Source organism: Rhinolophus sinicus, linkage group LG17 (assembly GCF_036562045.2).
Source record: "Rhinolophus sinicus isolate RSC01 linkage group LG17, ASM3656204v1, whole genome shotgun sequence".
NCBI classification, from domain to species: domain Eukaryota; kingdom Metazoa; phylum Chordata; class Mammalia; order Chiroptera; family Rhinolophidae; genus Rhinolophus; species Rhinolophus sinicus.
The window spans coordinates 16,886,831-16,905,662 of record NC_133766.1 but is presented as its reverse complement, the minus strand read 5'-3'; the positions used below and the strand labels follow the sequence as shown (position 1 = coordinate 16,905,662).

The 18,832-nt window shown below is 37.0% G+C and overlaps 2 protein-coding genes across 10 annotated transcripts in view; one reads left to right on the top strand and one right to left on the bottom strand.

Moving 5' to 3' along the window:
- The window catches only part of NSL1 (NSL1 component of MIS12 kinetochore complex), a 49,313-nt gene extending 31,975 nt beyond the window's left edge, over positions 1-17,338 (bottom strand). The window contains exons 1-4 of one of the 3 annotated variants that reach the window (XM_019738084.2): positions 17,045-17,338; positions 14,391-14,469; positions 10,670-10,800; positions 9,075-9,129 (exon numbers count right to left, since the gene is read on the bottom strand). In XM_019738084.2, coding sequence (XP_019593643.2) covers positions 9,075-9,129; positions 10,670-10,800; positions 14,391-14,469; positions 17,045-17,278 — 499 coding nt within the window. In that variant the 5' untranslated portion in view covers positions 17,279-17,338. The remainder of the gene's footprint in view (positions 1-9,074; positions 9,130-10,669; positions 10,801-14,390; positions 14,470-17,044) is intronic. The other 2 variants (XM_019738085.2, XM_019738086.2) reach the window with 2 other exon arrangements.
- TATDN3 (TatD DNase domain containing 3) overlaps positions 17,269-18,832 on the top strand; it is a 31,229-nt gene continuing 29,665 nt past the window's right edge. For all 7 annotated transcript variants that reach the window (XR_012492928.1, XR_012492927.1, XR_002137868.2 and 4 more), the window contains exon 1: positions 17,269-17,497. Coding sequence is in view for 4 of the 7 variants with exons in the window: in XM_074322306.1 (XP_074178407.1) it covers positions 17,432-17,497 (66 nt within the window). In the remaining 3 variants the exon portion in view is untranslated. The remainder of the gene's footprint in view (positions 17,498-18,832) is intronic.

Here is an 18,832-nt window from a genome sequence, read left to right as displayed (position 1 = left end):
AAGTACAATACAAGGAATATAGTCAATGGTATTGTAATAGCTATGTACATTGTCAGAGGGGCAGTAGACTTGGTGGGGTTATCACTTTGTGGGGGTGTAAATGTCTAATTATTATGTTGTTTCGTACACCTGAAACTAAATAAAAAAGAATAAAAAAATATATATATATGTACAAAGGGGGGAAACAAACACAAAAATGATCACTAACTATGTGACTATTGTTATCTGTAAATGCATCAAAAAAGCATTTTCCAACATCAATATCTGCTTAGGAAATTTCAAAATATATAAACTTTTCACTCCCTCACTCAGGATCATTTCTGTAACTAGTAAGGGCACATGGGTACTCCTGACATACAAATGTCTCCCATGCTGATGGCTGGTCCCTGCCTTGTCGGAGATGGGGATGGGCTTTCTCCAGGTGCGTTCCCAATGGCTTTCTCACCATAGCCTTGATGGGCACATCCTCATGGCATCATTATTTACCCTCTCACCACACACAAAGGTGTTTAGGAACCCAAACTGTCCCCCCAAATCCTATGTAATCACCATGTAGTGCAACTAATGTGCATCGGAAATGTGATTGTCCTAATATTTTTCATCATAAATGTATAGCATTTCAGCTACATTACAGATTAAATGGGTCTTTAAAGGGTGGCCTGGAAACTTGCCCTTTTATGTTACCATCTGTAAATTTTTTTTCAGGGAGAAATGCGTTTGAAATTCCAAAGCTAAGATTAAATGTGAATTGTTGAAATATAACCATCTGTAAGGGAGTGGCTACCTGCACATATTCTGGCAGTGGCCTAAGCAAATAGACGTTATGAGGAAAGAAGAGCAACTGCTTGTAGGGTCAGCACGAGATCAGGAGGTACGATCAGGTCGACCGCAGAGAAACTTAAAATAGCTCCTCATCATCACTGCATGCTTAGTGAAGGACAGAGGAAAAAAAAGAGTGTCTCTTCAATTAACCTCAAAGAACATTTTTTAAAAGACAATATGAAAGCAATTATTAGTTTTATTAATAGGATCACAAAAGATTATAACTGACAAATGAAAACTCATTGGTAGATGGCTAATCAGAAGACTGATGCAAGGATATTAAAAAAAAAAAGTGTGCTCTTAAAAATGTGGAAGTTAGGTACCCTTGAGGACACTGCCTTCCCTAGTCACTTGCTTTCTAAAACATAGGGAAATGAAAAAGTGGAAATGAAAGATTGAGTAATCAATTGAGTTTTGCTTTCAGGCCACTGCACTGACTAAACTAGGAAACATGAACTTCCAAAGACTGCACAAATTCAGAAATTCAGCAAAAAAGCATTAAGTGAGTGCTTCCTTTCTCTTTCCAATGGAGTTTATGGCCTATGAGCCTGAATGAGCAAGCAGCATGTATAACATAGGATGTCTGGCTTGTGCTGGTTTCTAAAGGAGTAACTAAAGGCATACGAACCATGGTTTGTAAAGCAGCGTCCCTGGTAAAAATGAAACCAAAAACTAAGTGGCGATTTATGACTTTCTGGAAGAGAACCCTATGCTACCCTATGAACACACCCACTAGGCAGCAGGTATGCAATCTTCTGCCATCCACTCCTATCTACACCTCACAAGCTCCTGCAGTACTTAAGAACTGTATCTCTCTTAAGGCGCCAAAGGCTTTCAAACTCCTAGTTTGTGTTTATCTGGCCTCAGCCAAGTCTCTCACCTTATCCCGTAATGCTCTTTCCCTCTATTTCCTTCACTACAGCCTCAGTGGTCTTTGGTTCCATAAATATTCAAGCCCATTCTTGACTTAGGAACCTTGTTCTAGCTCTTCTAATTGAAAAGTTCTTCCGCTTGTCACAAGATAAAGTCCTTCTTGCTACTTCCTCAAAAGTGTTTCCCATCACCTAAACACAGCACCCTAGCACTGACGTTACTTACTTTTAGATTTGTTTATATTTTTCTGCTCCCACTAGAATGTAAGCTCCACAGAGCAAGGACCTTGCCGATGCTGCTCCTCCACAGAGACACTATGCATGAGTGTCTCTGGCATATAGTAGACACTCAATAAACAACATATATTGAATGCATGATGAGTAACAGTCATTCAGTATTTATTGAGCATGGTGCTATATGCTGGCTACATATAATGCAAACTCAAGTCAAAAAGCTCATAGAGGTTTCAGTTTTATGAGCGATCATACACAAGGGAATACACGAATACTCATACACTGTAACAAATGCTATTAAGGAAATAAACAAATGTTATGATAGAGAACTGGGGAGAGGCTGTTTTAATTAGGGTGGTTAGGGAATATATCTCTCTGAGGAGGTAGCAGTTCAATGAAAAGAAAAAACTGAGAAGATGGCAACCTGACAAGCACTGGGGAAAAGCATGTGTGAAAGTGAGGCACTTTCAAAGAACTGAAAGATGAGCCATGGGGCTAGAGCAAAAAGGAAAAGAGCCTGAAATGATTTGGAGAGGTAAGTGGGCGCCCAATCATGTAAAGGAATGCTAAGAAGTTTGAAGCTTATTATATAGTTTTTAAAATTGGAATATTTTAGGATTTTGAGCAGAGGAATGAAAGCTGATTTGTGCTTTTAAAAGTATCTTAGACAGCTAGTCAAGTTGGCTCGGAAGTTCCTAAACCCCCCACCTTTGTCCAAAACATCATTGGATAAATATAGAAAATTAAAAGAGCATATCCCAAAGCATATACAAACTAAACATTTATATGAACCAGAAAAAAAGGAAAGTGTACTAAATCAGTTAAGTCAAATATCACCTGCCCCCACACACACTAGGCTCAGACAGTTTATATAATAGATGAATCTTATCCTCTTTTCAAAAAACAAATAACCTCTATGTTTACAAACTGTTATGATGGTAGTATAACCTTGATGTCAAAAATGGAAAGGGAAGGTATGTTATAAAACACCACATGTTCATTTGTGTGTGTGTTGTGACTGTGGGTGCAAATATACTATAGGAAAATATACTAAATAAGTATAGGTAAGTTTCATTCAACAGTGTATGAAAGGAAAAATACGTAATGAGAAAGTGAGGGTATTTTTGTGTGAATGGAAAGATAACGACCAGAAAAACCTGTCAATGTTAATTCACCACATTGTGAGAGTTAGAGACAAACAGGACATACTCTAGGGACACAGGGAAACTTTATGAGTGATAGAAAATGTTCCATATCTGGATTGTGGTTGTATACATTTATCAAAATTGAAACATGTAAATTATACCTCAATAAAGTTGGTTAAATAAATATGTGATCTCAGTTGATACAAAAGAAGTATTCAATGAAACTAACATTTATTAATAATTTTAAATTATGACCAATTATTACCACTACTATTCAACATTATATTGATGGTTATAATCAATGTAATAAAACAAAAAAATGTGTAAAGTTCGAGAAAAGACAAATCCCCTCCTTACTTGCAAATGATTTATCTACATTTAAAAGAATGTAATTAAAACTAGATAAACCACTAGAGTTCAGCAAATAAAAATCAGTGGTGTTTCCAAACACCAGCAACATTGAATTATAATATGTAATCCTAAAACATTACCATTTTTAATAGCTACAAAAAGGTAAGGTATCTAAAAACAAATAAAACATGTATAAAACCTATATAGAGAAATTTATAAAACACTATTTTTGTCTTATAACCATTTTTATTACATGTTTTGAAACACTTCTCTACATGCATTACTGAATGGCTATCATATCCATTCCCTTAAATAACGCAGTTCTCAATGAAGCAAGTGGGCAGCACTCATAACCATCATTATTACGTGTGTTTATAAAACACTATTGAAGGACATTTTGAAAAACTCAAAATGCAATATAATTATGTTCACGAATGGGAAGACATATATTGTAAACATGGCACTTCTCTCCAAAGTGATCTATAAATTAAATGCAATTCTAATCAAATCCCAATAAGATTTTTCAAGAAATTTAACAAATTGATCCTAACAATTCCTACGGAAGAGTAAAGGGACCAGAATTGGTAACATAATTTTGAAGAAATTGCAATATATTAAGACTTCTTATAAAACTACAGTAACATGAAAAGTGTGATACTGCAGGAAAGACATCCAAGTCAACCAATAAAATTAAGAAGAGAGCCCAGAAACATATATGGACACTTAGTATATTAGAGAATGGCGTCACAAAGCTGTGGAGAAAAGATGGGCTAGCCAATAAATGATGCTAGGACAACTGGTTATCAGTATGATAGAAATTACATCCCTTCTTCCAAAATTAAAAAAAAAAAAAAATTCAGAGGGATTCAAGACCTAAACATGATAATCAAAACTCTATAAAGAAAATAACAAAGGATCTTTATGTCACCTGAGTAGAGGATTTCTTAAATACACTGAAAGAACAAATTATAAAGGAAAATAACTGGCAATTCTGACTACATTAAAAGTTATATATATGCATATATGTATATACAGAGGGTGCCAAAAACATGACTACACATTTTAAGAAAGGAAAAACTGTATTAAAATTGTAATACTTAATATATACCAATAACAAAAGATGAATACAACTCATGCTTGACTTCTGCAATTAAAAGAGGTGTTCAAAGTGGTTACTATCAGTATCATTTTAATAGTTTCTTTCTTTCTTAAAATGTGTATACATTTTTCTAGCACCCTCTGTATATATAATCATTATAAAGTTAAACGACAAGCCAAAACTTGAGAGTAAATATTTACAGTGTTTATAACCAAAGGATTAATATTTAGAATGTGTGTGCATGCACGTATGTATATGTGCCTGTGTGTGTGACTCTTAGAAATGAATAAGAAAAGTTCAAACAACTCAATAGAAAAACGGGCAAAGACTATAAATAGGCAACTCACAGAAGAACCTGTATAGGGTGAAAAAAACATAGGAAATGATGCTCGACCTCTCTTTAACTACTACTGCATGCCCACCAAATTGGCAAAAACTATACTCTACATGTGTGTGACTAACAATTGTTGGCAAATGTGGGGAAGCAAGAACTTTCAAATACTGCTGGTGGGAATGTAAACTGCTACCACTACTTTGAAGGGGTAGAAAAGCTCAAATGTAATAAAGCTGAATAGAAACAAACCTTATGACCTAGAAATTCTGCTTCCAGAAATCTACCCCAGAAAATCTGTGGCACATTTATATTATACAAGGAGACAGGTTAAGAATGGTTATTGCAATACTGTTTATAACAGAAAAAGTAAATAAATAAACACAGCAAAATCTAAGTGTCCCTCAGTAGAGGAATGAATAAACAGTGGTGTATTCATACTCTAGAATCCTATACAGTAGCTAAAAGAACAGAAAGCTATGTGTGTATACAAAGTTGAGGGAAAAACCTAAGTTGCAGAATGGTATGATCAGTACGATACAATTTATATAAAATTTAAAAGGATGCTATGCATTGTTTATGGACATACAGCAATAAAGTAAAAGCATAAGAAGCATGAATAGGAAGGATCCACTCAGCCTGAGGATAGTGGTTACTTCTGAAATAAGAGGGGGTGGAATGGGATGGTCGTAGGGGTGCAAAGAAAGTTTTAACTGTATCCGTGTCTTTTAGTTTCTAAAACGGTCTGAAGCAAGTTTGGCAAAAATACGAATAGCTCTCAAGTATGAGTAGTTGGTACAAAATGTTCATTATGTTTTACTCTGTATTTTCTACATGTTTGAAATATTTCAAAGATTTTTTTTTTTAAATCAACTGTGCCTGATGTATTATATACAATGGAATGGAAGAGACCAAGAGTGAAACAGGAAGACCTTCTAGAACGCAGGTGTAGAAATCCTGGCTAGAGTGATGGATGGTGATCTAGACTGGAGGTGATAATACTGAGATGAAGAGAAGCTGATATTGAGATTATATTTCAAAGGAATAATTTGTAGAACTTATTGATGGACTGGATATGAACAGTTCAGGAAAGACTCAAGGTTGACTTCTGGCTAAAGCAATATGTACATGAAGGTACCATTTTATCAGATGGCGAAACTGGGAAAAGAACCAGTTTGAGGGCATGAAAGAATCCTATTTTAGGTTCATCTTTAATTTCTTCCACTCAGACATAAGCTCTTTATAGGGAGAATGTCTGCTTTACCTTTGTATCCCCCAAAGTTCCTAACATAACTATGCCAAATCAATATTATACACATTGGTATCCATTGATTCTACATCCATGGATTCAACCAACTGTGGATTGAAAATATCTGGGAAAAAATATTACATTGTTGCTGATGTGTATGTACTATGTAGTTAGGCCTATGATGGTTACGTCTGCACTGAACATGTACAGACTTTCTTCCTTGTCATTATTCCCTAAACAATTGTATTAGGTATTATAAATAATTTAAAGATGATTTAAAGTATACGGGAGGATGTGAGTAGATTACATGCAAACATAATGTTATTTTATATAAATAAGGACTTAAGCATCTGTAGATTTTGGTATTCACGAAGGTACTGGAACCAACCTCAAGAGATACCGAGGGTTGAGTATATTGTGTTTTGAAAACCAGACAACATTCTTTAAAAGTGTCAGTTTTAAAAAAATTTGAAAATCACTTAATACTCTTATAACAAAAAGAAAAAAACTCTCAAGAAGTTCCCATAAAAGTTTCCCATGCAGTTTATTCAGATTTTTAGGTTCCATATAAATTTATGCTTTCCACATTCCTCCTAAGACATTTTAATTAATGTCATATGATTTTACCAGTTAGAGGCATTATAAGCTATGCAGTATTATAAGGCATACCATTGTAAATGGGATAAAATTTATAATAGGGTTATTACATAGCATCTCCTTACCAACTACTACTTATGTATTTTACTTATAGCTTACAGAGCCCCTTATCTCATTATGAAATTCATAACACAACCTCAACAAGAAGGTGGATATTTCTATAGTATTTAGTGATAGAGCTGTTATTCCCACCTAAAGCATCAGGCTCCAAATCTAGAATTTGCCGCAAAGATGCTGATGCTGGGGCCAGTCCGGTGGCTCAGGTGGTTGAAGTGCTGAGGTCGCTGGTTCGATTCCCACATGGGCCAGTGAGCTGCACCCTCTACAGCTAAGACTGTGAATAACAGCTCTCCCTGGAGCTGAGCTGCGTGAGCAGCTGGAGGTTGGCATAAGCCGCCGCGGGCTGCTGTGGACTACTGTGGGCTACTTTGTGTCAGCATGAGTGGCCAGCAGCCAGTATAAGTCCGACCAACTACCTCAGCGAGGGGGGTGGCAAGGCTTGTAATATCAGCATGGGCCAGGGAGCTGTGTCCTACACAACTAGACTGAGAAACAATGGCTTGAACCAGAGTGGGGGTGGGGGAGGTGGAAGAAAAGGGAAAAACAATAAAAAAAGAAACTGACGCTGAAGTGACTTGTCCGTGACTTGTCCAAGGATACACAGCTAACAAAACTGTCAATTGGGCCGGCCTGGTGGCTCAGGTGGTTAGAGCTCCATGCTCCTAACTCCGAAGGCTGCCAGTTCGATTCCCACATGGGCCAGTGGGCTCTCAACCACAAGGTTGCCAGTTCAATTCCTCAAATCCCGCAAGGGATGGTGGGCTGCGCCCCCTGCAACTAGCAACGGCAACTGGACCTAGAGCTGAGCTGCGCCCTCCACAACTAAGATTGAAAGGACAACAACCTGACTTGGAAAAAAGTCCTGGAAGTACACACTGTTCCCCAATAAAGTCCTGTTCCCCTTCCCCAATAAAAAAAAAGTCCATTAATTATGCTGTGCTTAAAAGTCTGATGCTATTCTAAGCTTATAGACATTATGAAAATGTATAATGACAAAAATCACCTCAAAATTTATCCAATAGATAGATTCTGATCATTCTTTTGCTTACTTTTGAAGTCAGAATCATATGATAGAGATTTTTCTAATACTACGTAACTGGAATGGTAGGAATAAAACCACATAATGATTCTTCAAAGGCTCATTTAAGTAAATTTGTTTTCCCTAAGATAAAATGGTTACCAAGTTTCTTTAGAGGAGAATTAGCTGTATCTAAAAAGTAATAATACTTGAGTATATTATGATACCACAAGTTTCAATTCTTATTTTCATGTTGTTCAGAACCAAAACAAGTATATGTCAACCACTACATTTTGGCAACTCCCTTTTTAGTGAGCCATAACAACTAAGCATTAGATCCTAGGTCAATTTCTATTTTCAAACACAGTGAATGCTGTGACTTTAACCAATTCAGAGTATCTTTATGCTTGTACTTCCCCATCTCAGTGTATTCCATTAGTTTGGGAGATTTGGGGAGGGCTGGGGGATGTGTTAGGAAGTAGTTCAGAATTTGACAAAGGTAAATGTAACGCCATAAGTATAAATATCCCTTACAAATAAATCAAGGTCTTGTTTTTCTAATAGTTCAGAAAGAAATGGTACTTTTGAGCACCAAAGGTAAATTCCAAATGGTTTCTTAGGAAAATTATTACAAATTTTTAAATGTGAGAATTGAGCCATTTAAAAATATATGTGATCCACATTTTTAGCAATGCCCTTGTTTCTGGATTTACATAACTTTGTATCAATTTGGTTTCTCTGTTTTAGAGGATGCATCTGAATGGAAACAGAATTGAGTTTAAAGGTATAACAAGTGTGTCTATCTCTTTTAAGTTCAACACTATATTTTTATTGGATTTAATTTTGTAAATGATGAGAAACCAATGTCACTAGGGAGTAACATCTTGAGTGCTTTAATAGTATAACTTTGGCTGTAATGCAAAGAATGGATAATGTAATAGCAGAGATGGGAGGATATATATTAGAAGTTAGGGAGTAGAAAAGTGTTACAATAGTCTAGATCAGGAGAGCTTTACACAGAGTCCAGATTCCTGGGTCCTTTTCCTGGAGATTCCGAGTCAGTAGGTTTAAGCAAGTTCTCATAATCCTTAGTGAAGAGCTAAACAAGGATGACTGGCAGTGAGTTAGGGCATCAAAGGGAAGATAACCTTGACACTGAAACCTTTAAAAGAGTATTAGGAACTCATAAAAATTATAAGCTAATGCTTAATTTTTACCACAAATGAACAGACTCACCTGAATCAGGGTCGTATTTTAGGTCCAGTGGAGGTACAACAGGGTGGTACTGTTTCTAAACATAATACAAATTAAAACAGATTTATTTTAACCACTTACTCTCATACAAACATTTCCTTTAGCTGATGTAAGAAAATATACTATTAGTGAGTAGTACCATTCTTTTGCAAAAAACCCCAAACAAACCAAAAAACCCCAAAATTAGATCCTGAAATCTGTGGGGAAGGGAGGGGAAAAGATCAGCCAAATTAAGGCTGAAGTATGCCTTTACAGTATTGCCACCTACTGCATACACTAAGAAATAACACCATAAAAAAGTATTGAAGAAAAGCAATGAAGCAAATGAAAGGCACAGAAACTAAATGTTGTGTTTCAAGTACTACGTAGTCTCCAAATTATAAATTGTTTTACAAAAGTTCATTTTCAGACAAGTGTTTGGAACTCAGAACTCATGTTCCCACAGAAACTCTGTTTTAAGAGGTGGCTAGGCCATGCCGGCAACACTAAGGCCTACACATCCCATGATACACTGGGACCATGGTAGCAGAACTATAGGAACAGGTTCCATAATTCAGACAAAAAGAAAGAGGAAAATGTTCCTCCTTACTCTTGCCCAAAGCTAGCAAGAGCGAAAAAGCTTTTATAAAAAAACACTCTTCAGTATCTTCGCCCCATCCATTTGTATCACTCTTTAAACTTCCACAGCACTACCTCACCTAGGCCTGCCAACTTTCTTTTATGCGCTACTACTGATTACTAGGTTTTCTTCAGGGAGGGAGGGAGGGGTAGTTATAGTGAGGGAGACCATGGAAAATATCACATTTTAAATATTTTTCCTGAGGCAACTTTAAAAAAGGGGCAGGGAGATGAAGTGGGGTATTTGTTTGAGGACTAACTGCTATAGAAGAAAAAATGAAAAATTCTGCTTGTAAGTATTTTTTCTCATAAAATGATGACTAAAATATTTTAGATAAAGTACCTGTCTTTACTGTCTAAGACAATTCTCGAAAGGAAAGCAACTGAAAGATTTATATGTGAAGTATGTTAATTTCAAAATCTAAGACAAAGAGCATAATAGAATCTAAAGCAGCATGTACAACGTGTTGTCGTAGTTCTCATTGTAGAGGCCATTGCCAGCAGACCTACTCCTGCCCCATCATGATTTTTGGAGCAAAACAAATTACACGCAATTCATAAAGAAAATTTCAGAATTATGAACAGGGACTCAATAATCATCATCAATTTAACTAAAGCATCTTCCAAAATATATAATCATATACAAACAATGTGCCAAACATAAATGACAAATAGAAAAGCCTTAAAAGATAAATTTATTTTTGCTTCCTGGTCTCAGATTTAGAAAGTCATTATCAGTCTTCCATCTTCAAATTTTATTTTAGTTATCAGTTATGTTCAAAACCTAGTGTGACTTAGAACAGGAAAAAGTCTTACAAGAAACAAACAGTAATTGAGGAAGGAAAGACAACAAAAACAAAACGTCATTTATCTCCACATGGATCTTATACTTTAATTTTTTTAGTGTAGTAAAATAGATGTAACATAAAATTTACTATTTTAATGGTAAATCATCTTACCAGAATTTCTTGTTTTGCTTTTATGGTTTTGATGACACATTCAAGGATCTTTCTGGGATACTGCTTACGTTTTGTGGCTAGATCTACTATGATTTCATCAAACTGATCTTCAAGTACTTTGATATCAGAATCTATTTCACAGGGGAAAAGAAAATAAAAATTCCTCAAAACACATTGTTTATATTCTATATGGAAATGTACATACACTAAATTTAGAAAGTAAAATAATTAAGGAAAACAAATTTGGCAAGTTAATGGATGCCCTCACTTTGGGACTGATTCATGTATGCAATGAACAATTACTAAGCACCTATGGGAAGCCAGGCCAAAATCACAGAAATACAAAGAGGAACATATCATGATCTCTGCTCTCTAAGAGCTCACGGTTCACTGGAAGAAACAGACTGCCTGTGGAATTTAAGACTTTAAAAAGAAAGTAACATTTGAATGGGGCCTTGAAATGTTAAGTGTAAATCCATTGGATAAAAATAGGAAAGAAAAAAATAATAGAGAGAAGCATTTTAGGCAGAAGAAACAGTATTTGCAAGATCACTGAGTCTCCGGGAAACAAAGTTCTAAGTGGCTGCAAGGTAAAGTATACAGAAAGAAGAATGATAAAATAACTAGTCTGCAAAGGGCATTTAATAACAGCAACGCTAACAAATTTTGACTTTTATGTGCTGTACCAAAGCTGTGACAGTAGTAGTGAGTGGAATAGCTAGATCTGAAATAGGTGTAATTGGGTAAATGGCAGGAAAAAGGAAAAGATATAGTGACTTTATTTAGCTAAAACCATTTTATCGGTTGACTTCCTATGTTTTTAAATAGTGATTCTCAAACTTGAGCAGAATGAATAGTCAGCTGGGGAACGTGTCGAAAGTGCAGAAATTTTAATTCAATAGGCCTCTGGAATGGAGCCCAGATATTAACCATCACAGATGAAATGAATGCAGGTGATACATCAACCTTATTTTGAAAATCATTTCAAAGAGTAACAAATATTGAGTAGTTAAAATACTACAGAGCTAGGTCCTCAGCTTAACTGTCTTACATAATGTGTTCCGCTGTGTCAAAGTCTATGCTAAAAATGGATTTATTTATTTTATTAAGTAGAAGCTTCACTGGGGAGAAGTACCGTATATATTTTTTGAAACATTTTGAGACATTGCTGATACATATCAGCACATAGTTACATATTGGGTCAAGATAATTGAGGTGTTATACATTGGGTATAGCCTTTATTTATGTAACTAATATTAGTTAAGTCCAACTAAATTACTTCTTTTGAGAGTATTATGAGAGATGGTCATTTCTTACTTTGAAATCATTTAAATGAGCAGCCCTCCCTAAATTTTAATTTATCCATTTAAAAAGTTCAATCACTAACCTGAAAGGAACAATGTGTTATTTCGCAATCAGTTAAAAAAAATCAAGTCTCCCAGCTAAATCTTCTATGTAGGGAGGAAAACGGTTTCCTAGCGCCACCTAACGATAAAGCTATAATACTGAAATGTATAAACAATTTGAGCAGGGAAGAATTAGTCATTAATTTAACAAATATTCAGTGGGTGCCTATTATGTGTCAAGCTAAGTGTTGAAAACATAGTGATGAGAAAAACAAATACAGTGCCCGCTTTCAAGGAACTTACATTTTTAATTCTTAAATGTGCCTGATCAAGTCTCCTGAAATCAAGTCCGTTCAGGGTAGTTAAGGGGCAGAGAGGAAGGTGGTTTCACTGGCACATATATTCATTCATTCATTCGCTCATTCATATAAAGATCTCAGTAAACAAAAGAAGCAAAAACCTCTGCCCTTGTGAAGCTTACTTATTGCTCCTATATATTAGATCAGATGCAAATCCTATTAATTCTATCTGCTGAACATGTTTTTCTTTCTCTCCTTTCCCACTGTCTTAGGACAAGTCTTCACCATATTTTGCTGTACTACTGCAATACCTCCCTAAGGTCTGCCTGCCTGGAATTTTCCCTTCTCTAATCCATCCCCCATGCAGCCAGCAGTTAGCATTATAAAATACAAAAACGTTTCATGTTCTACTTTAAAATCCTTCACCGGTTCCCCATTACCTACAAGATAAAGTGTAAATTCCTTAGCATATCCTACAGGGCTCTCTGTGATCTGGCCCCAACTTATCTTTCTGGCCATATCTGCCATTAGTTTTCCCAATTCACGTCTGACATTTTCCAAACATATCACTTTTTTGTGCTTTTACACATGCTGTGTTGTTTGCTTTACATGTCCCTCCTTTCTGTCTAGCACATTCTCATTTATTACATGCATTTAACTTAACAACCTCCTCTGTTATGTCTGCTCCCACTTCCCAAATAGTGATTCCTTTTCCATTTCCATTAACTATGAATCCTAAATGGTGAGGATCGTGTCTTTTCATCTATTTCCCAGCATTTGGCATAGTGACTGGCATTTATCAAGTGCCCATGAGAAAAGGTAAAAGTGTAGTATTCACAACGACTTCACCGCAGTTATAACGATAAAAAAGGGAGAGAATATAAATATTCAACCCAAGCCACCAACCTGTCAGAAAATACATTTCTTAACTTATAAATTGATGAATCTTATTGCTAAAGGCAATCTGGACCAAACGATGAAGCAATTCCAAAATGACTTCACAGAACAAGAGTCAGATAAAGACACAGTAATGGATGTGTAGTTTGAAAATACTCCTAGGTGATTCTGATATACTCCCGCTCCCCTATTAACTAGCAATCACTCTGATAATATTTGAGAAATCCAATGTTATTGTTGTGATGTTTTACTATATAAACCAGAAAGTGAATTTTGGTGACTTTGAAGAGATAACTACTATAATAATCCCAAGGATTAGACAGTGAAGTCTTCTGGGTAAAGTATTATCTTAATGTTGAGAAGAAAAATTCTAACCACAGAGGGTGACTTGATGGGCTTGGAATCAGCCCGAGGGTATAACTGAGACATCAGAACAGTCAGCAGTGGTATCAAGCTGTGCTAGTCAGATCTCTGTAACATCACCATGGGGACAGACAAGACACTCTGGCTCTCCTGTCAAGGTAGACCTTCCCCTGGACATGGGTGGACAATTCTGACTCTCTTCCCAAATTGATCATTATTTTTCTACTGAATTTCTTCCTTCCTATACTGAACATTTTCTTTCTACTAAAACTTTGATTTCTTCAGATATGTCAACATCATTAGTTAGGGTACTACCAAGGCTGCTTTGGACCAGGAAAATATTCTGTCTTTTAAAGGCAGTTTCTCCAAATACTGGCCTCATTCTTTATATGGTCCTCTTATTGTTTAACTTCATACTTCTGAAAATACTTCACTATCTACTTGTAAAAATCACTTGTAAAAATACAACTTGATTCATAAGGTATTAATCATAGGAATTCTCTGGGCCTGTTTCTTCATCTGGGGATAGTTCTATAGCATTTTCCAATAAACTATTGACAATGGTACTTGTGAAGATTAATCAAAGTCTTATTGAGAATGCCAGATAGAATATATGAAGGATCAAGGTATCTACTGTGTTGTTTGCTTCAGATTACGACTTCAATAGTCTTCTAGTTTTCCCTTCACCCACCCAGCAAAAAAAAAATTTTTTGAAGTAACATTGAAAATGGGGATTTAAAATTAGCATTCAAAATAAAATTAGCTACAAAAATAACTCAGAAATTAATGACAGAAGGAAAAAGTTAAATCACATACCTATGAAAGACTTATCTGAAGCTTCTTGCCATGCTTGACCATTAATGCTGACATTCTCTTGCACAGCTGATTCAAAAGTCTGCAATAAATTCACGATAGTCAAGTCACTAAAAATAACTTTAAACACTGAATTCAAACATTTTTGGCAGAATAACAATTTCAGATTTATGATAGGCAATATAAAGTGACAGACTAGCCTCTTAGTATATTTATTTTCAATGAAGTAAGATTCCATTTCAATTATTGATTCTACTCACATTTTAGCTCTATAGCCTATGCTACCATGAGAAAATCTGATGCAAAATTTTAGAATATCCTTGTAAACAAAAACACACACTTCTTAAATGAAAGAAAAAAATAAAAGCTAACAAATTTGGGCTCCATTGCATCTCAAGGGTGTAAGTACAATACATGCTGTTGAATGAGTGTCAGTGTTAACAAAAGTGAAAATATACAAGCTTAAAAGAAAGTGAAATTAATGTCCACTTTATAAAGGACTGCATTTTTTAGAAATGTGTACTGAAGTAGGTAGGGATGAAATGACATGAGATCTGGAATTTTCATTAAAATAGGAAGTGTAACAAATTTTTGATATCTGTCAAATTTGGTGATGGATATACGGGTGTCCACCATACTAGTCTATTTTTTATAAGGTTAAAATGTTCACATACATTAAAAAATAAAGGACAAAACGAATTTGGTAGTACCACTAAAATTTTAAATGCACATTCCCTATTACCTAACAATTTCACTTCTAGCAAATAGGACTATTCTCATAAAAACATAAAGAGGATGTACTAGGAATGTTTATTTCAGCACTGTTTGAAATTATGAAATATTGAGGAGAAAATAACAAAATCTAAATTCAAAACTAGGAGAATGGTTAAATATTCAATATGTCCATACCACACGATACTTAAAAAGAATGAAGTATATCTGTACATAACACTGACAAATAATAGTCAGGCATATTTGGTAAAAAAAAAAATTTTTTTTTAAATGTGGGGGCAGTCACTAACAATACATCAGCATGACACTATTAATGTAAAAAAATAACAATACCAGTGAGAGATGTAAAGCCATAAAAAAGTATAGAAGGATTACACCCTCCCAGGACCCTCCAAAATAGTAAGTTATTTACAGAAAAAAAGAGTTGGGGGAAGGAAACTCAAAGACTGCTTTATGCTTTTTTTTATAATGAGGATGTATTTTGTAATTTTGTATTATTAAAAATAAGCATAAATTAAGTATATGATGAATTAAAATACATATTTACACTTCAAAATTTTTTTAAAGTAAAATCCTTACGTTATATATAAATTTTCAAGGATTATCTGAGAATACAAATTGTCTTTGTAGTAGTGACTGGCACAGTTGTACCAGTATTATTTTTTTTTTTAGTATATGTTTCCATATTATGCAGTTTTAGACAGACACGTCAACAAAACTAAAGCCTCTGCCTTTTATTTGCTCTTATTTAAAACACAAGTGAATTCTCTTAGTAGTTTAAGTTTTCAAAACTTTATCTTCAATTTACTTTATTGCCCATTAAATAAGGTATAGTGGGTTAAGCCAAGTTCCTATTTTTCTGCAAAGTAATTGAATGTTCTAAGTACCTTAGCATTTCCTAGAAAGGGGTGAACTCTAAGCATTACACAATAAGGTCTTATCCCAAAAATTATGTCCTATGGTACGTGTCTATTCTTCCCTTACTTGCAAGGACATTCACTCTGCGTAAGAGCCATGTATACAAAACTGAAATACAGAATCACAATTCAGGGAGTGTTTCTTCATTCTTCTGCCACTTACCCTTTATTTTTACTGTTTGCATTGTGGTCATTCACACTCATAAGTGTGCTGCATTGTAACATTTTAAACTTTTTTTTTCTACATATAGATTGTTTGCAACATATGACAGTCACGCATCCTCCAATTTGTTGTATCTTTCCCCCAAAAAACTTCAAGGCTTTGCAAAATATTTGAGAAAGTAAGGGGAAATGTGTTCTAAGGGCCAGTGTGTGATCTTAGAGAATTTTATAATCAAGACAGCTTCCTGATCTACTTTAGACTTGTAGGGAAAATGTTTTCATTCTCCTTACAAGATGTTCTAAAACAGGCAAAAGTAAGGCCAAAAGCTAGCCTGGTGACTGACTTCCAGGATTCCCTTTCTTGGAGAATTCTTCATGGAGTATATGTCTGCACTATCCAATAGGGGAGCCACTAGGCCACTGTGGCTACTGAGGCCTTAAAATGTGGCTAGTCCGAAAGAAGACCAGCTGTAAGTTTCCGACACCAGATTTGAAAAGCTTAGCACGAACAAAAGAATGTAAAATATCTCGTTCATTTTTTATTACAAGTTAAAACCATATCTTGGATATAGTGGGCTAAATAAAATATATTAATTTCATCTATTTTTCTTACTTTTAATTTCAAGTTACATACGCAGCTGGCTTTGTACTTTTCTACCGGACAGCACCGATCTAAGTAAATAACACCCAGCTGACACTAGCTCTATTTCGTTCCCTCGCGTTCCTCGGGCTGCTTCTCCCGGCGCGTACGGCCCCGCCGCCTCTGCAGAAGCCTGGCACAGTCTCTGGAGCCCTGAGACCTGGGTAAAGGGGTAATAAGACAAGAGACGGCTACTGGGCCCGTACCCACTGCGCATCTCGCAGCGCCGGCTCCCGAATCTCCTCTGGCAGCGCGTCTCCGAGCTGCTGCACGAAGCAGCTGCACAATTCCAGAACTTCCGTCACGGCCCGCTTCGAGGTGCAGCGCACCCGGAAGTCCTCACGGCAGGTGGCGGGGACTGAGGTCCGATCTTCTGTCCAAGCCACTTTCTCCGCGTCCAGCGGAGGCGAAACGACCACCGATTCAGGAGCCCCCGCCATTTTTCCAGTTTGAACTGTGGGCGGGAATTCTGGGAGCGGAAGCGAGTTCGCCGGAGGGAGGCGCGAGCGTGCGTCCGGAAACTCCGTCTGCCGCCGCAGCAGCGTTCCGCCTGGGGCTCCGCGGGCGTGTCGCGCGCTACAGCAGCAGCGGCGATGGGGACGGTGGGCTTAGGGATGGTGGACTGTCACTGCCACCTCTCCGACCCGGACTTTGACCGCGTATGTGAGGGCGAGGCCGGGCCGGTGGGAGCGGGGAGACCCCCGTCTTTCCCCTTCAGGTTACCTTTGCTCTCCTCTCTTAGGACGAAGCCCCAAATCCACCCAGGCCCCTATGGCCAGTGTGACTTGCTCATGACTCCATGTTTAAATTAGCCTCAGTCGTACTGATTTTTCTTTCTGATTCTGAATAGCGACAAGCCCTCCGTCTCCACTTTTATTTGCTATTCCGGGTTACCTCCCCTTGGCAGTTTATCCCCCCCGCCTTTCGGGTCCCGGCTGAGAATCCACTTTCCCCAGGACGCGGTCCCCGAAACGCCGGCTAGTTCCCACTCACCGCGTGCTCCAGTTCTAAAGGGGGGGAGAAGCAAACAGGAAGAACAGCACACACTCAAGATCGGAGTTGCAAAGTGTTTTACCCCCTGCACTGGAAACTAGGGGCTTTTAATAGAGAAGGAAGAGTGGAGTCTATTTTAGGGGAAACCTCTCAAGAGGTGACGCTTAAATTGGGGGATGGAAAGGCAGAGAGCCAGCCAAACAAGGAGGTGGGTGTACGGTGGTGAGTAAAGCAGGCAGGTTGAATTTGGCACATTCACGCTACCAGAATGCATGACCAGCTAGAAAGAGGGAGACGTGAAACAAGACAGAAGAGGTTTGCAGGGGATAAGTGAGGTAGGGCAGTCAGGAGTTTGGGTTTCATTAGGAGAACAATGCGAGTCTCCCAAAGGGTTTCTTTAAAAAGGAGAGTGACAGATCTGGTATCCATTTAAAACCATTTTGCGGATGTGTTGCAAACGGATAGAGGACAGCAAGAGTGGAAGCTGCTAGACCAGTCTGAAGGCTTTTGCAGTATGTAGACAAGAGATGATGGTGGTTGCATGGGTAAGTTGAGAGAAGTAGGTGGATTCAGGTATATTTTAGAGGTAGGATCTGTCGTGTATGCCGAGGAATTGGATGTGAAAAGGGAGAAAGAGGAGTTAAAAAGGGAGGATGGTGGTGCTTTGTGCTGAGATGAGGGCAGACAGGTTGGGGAGGGCAGGCAGAGGAAGAGGTGTGTTGGGGTGAAAATAAAGAGTTACATTTGGCACATGTTGAGGCCCAATATCCATCCAAATGGAGATAGATGTCATACAGTCATTTTTGAATGTGAATCTTGGGTTTTGGAGAGGATGACAGCCTGGAGATAAAAAATTGGGGACTCATTAGCATAATAATGGCATTTAAACCTATGAATAAGATCACTTGAGGTGAGTAGAGAGAGGAGCATAGGGTCCTGAAATCAGAGGAGAGAGAGCCAGTCAAGGAGACTGAGAAGTAGCAACCAGTAAGAGAGTGGAA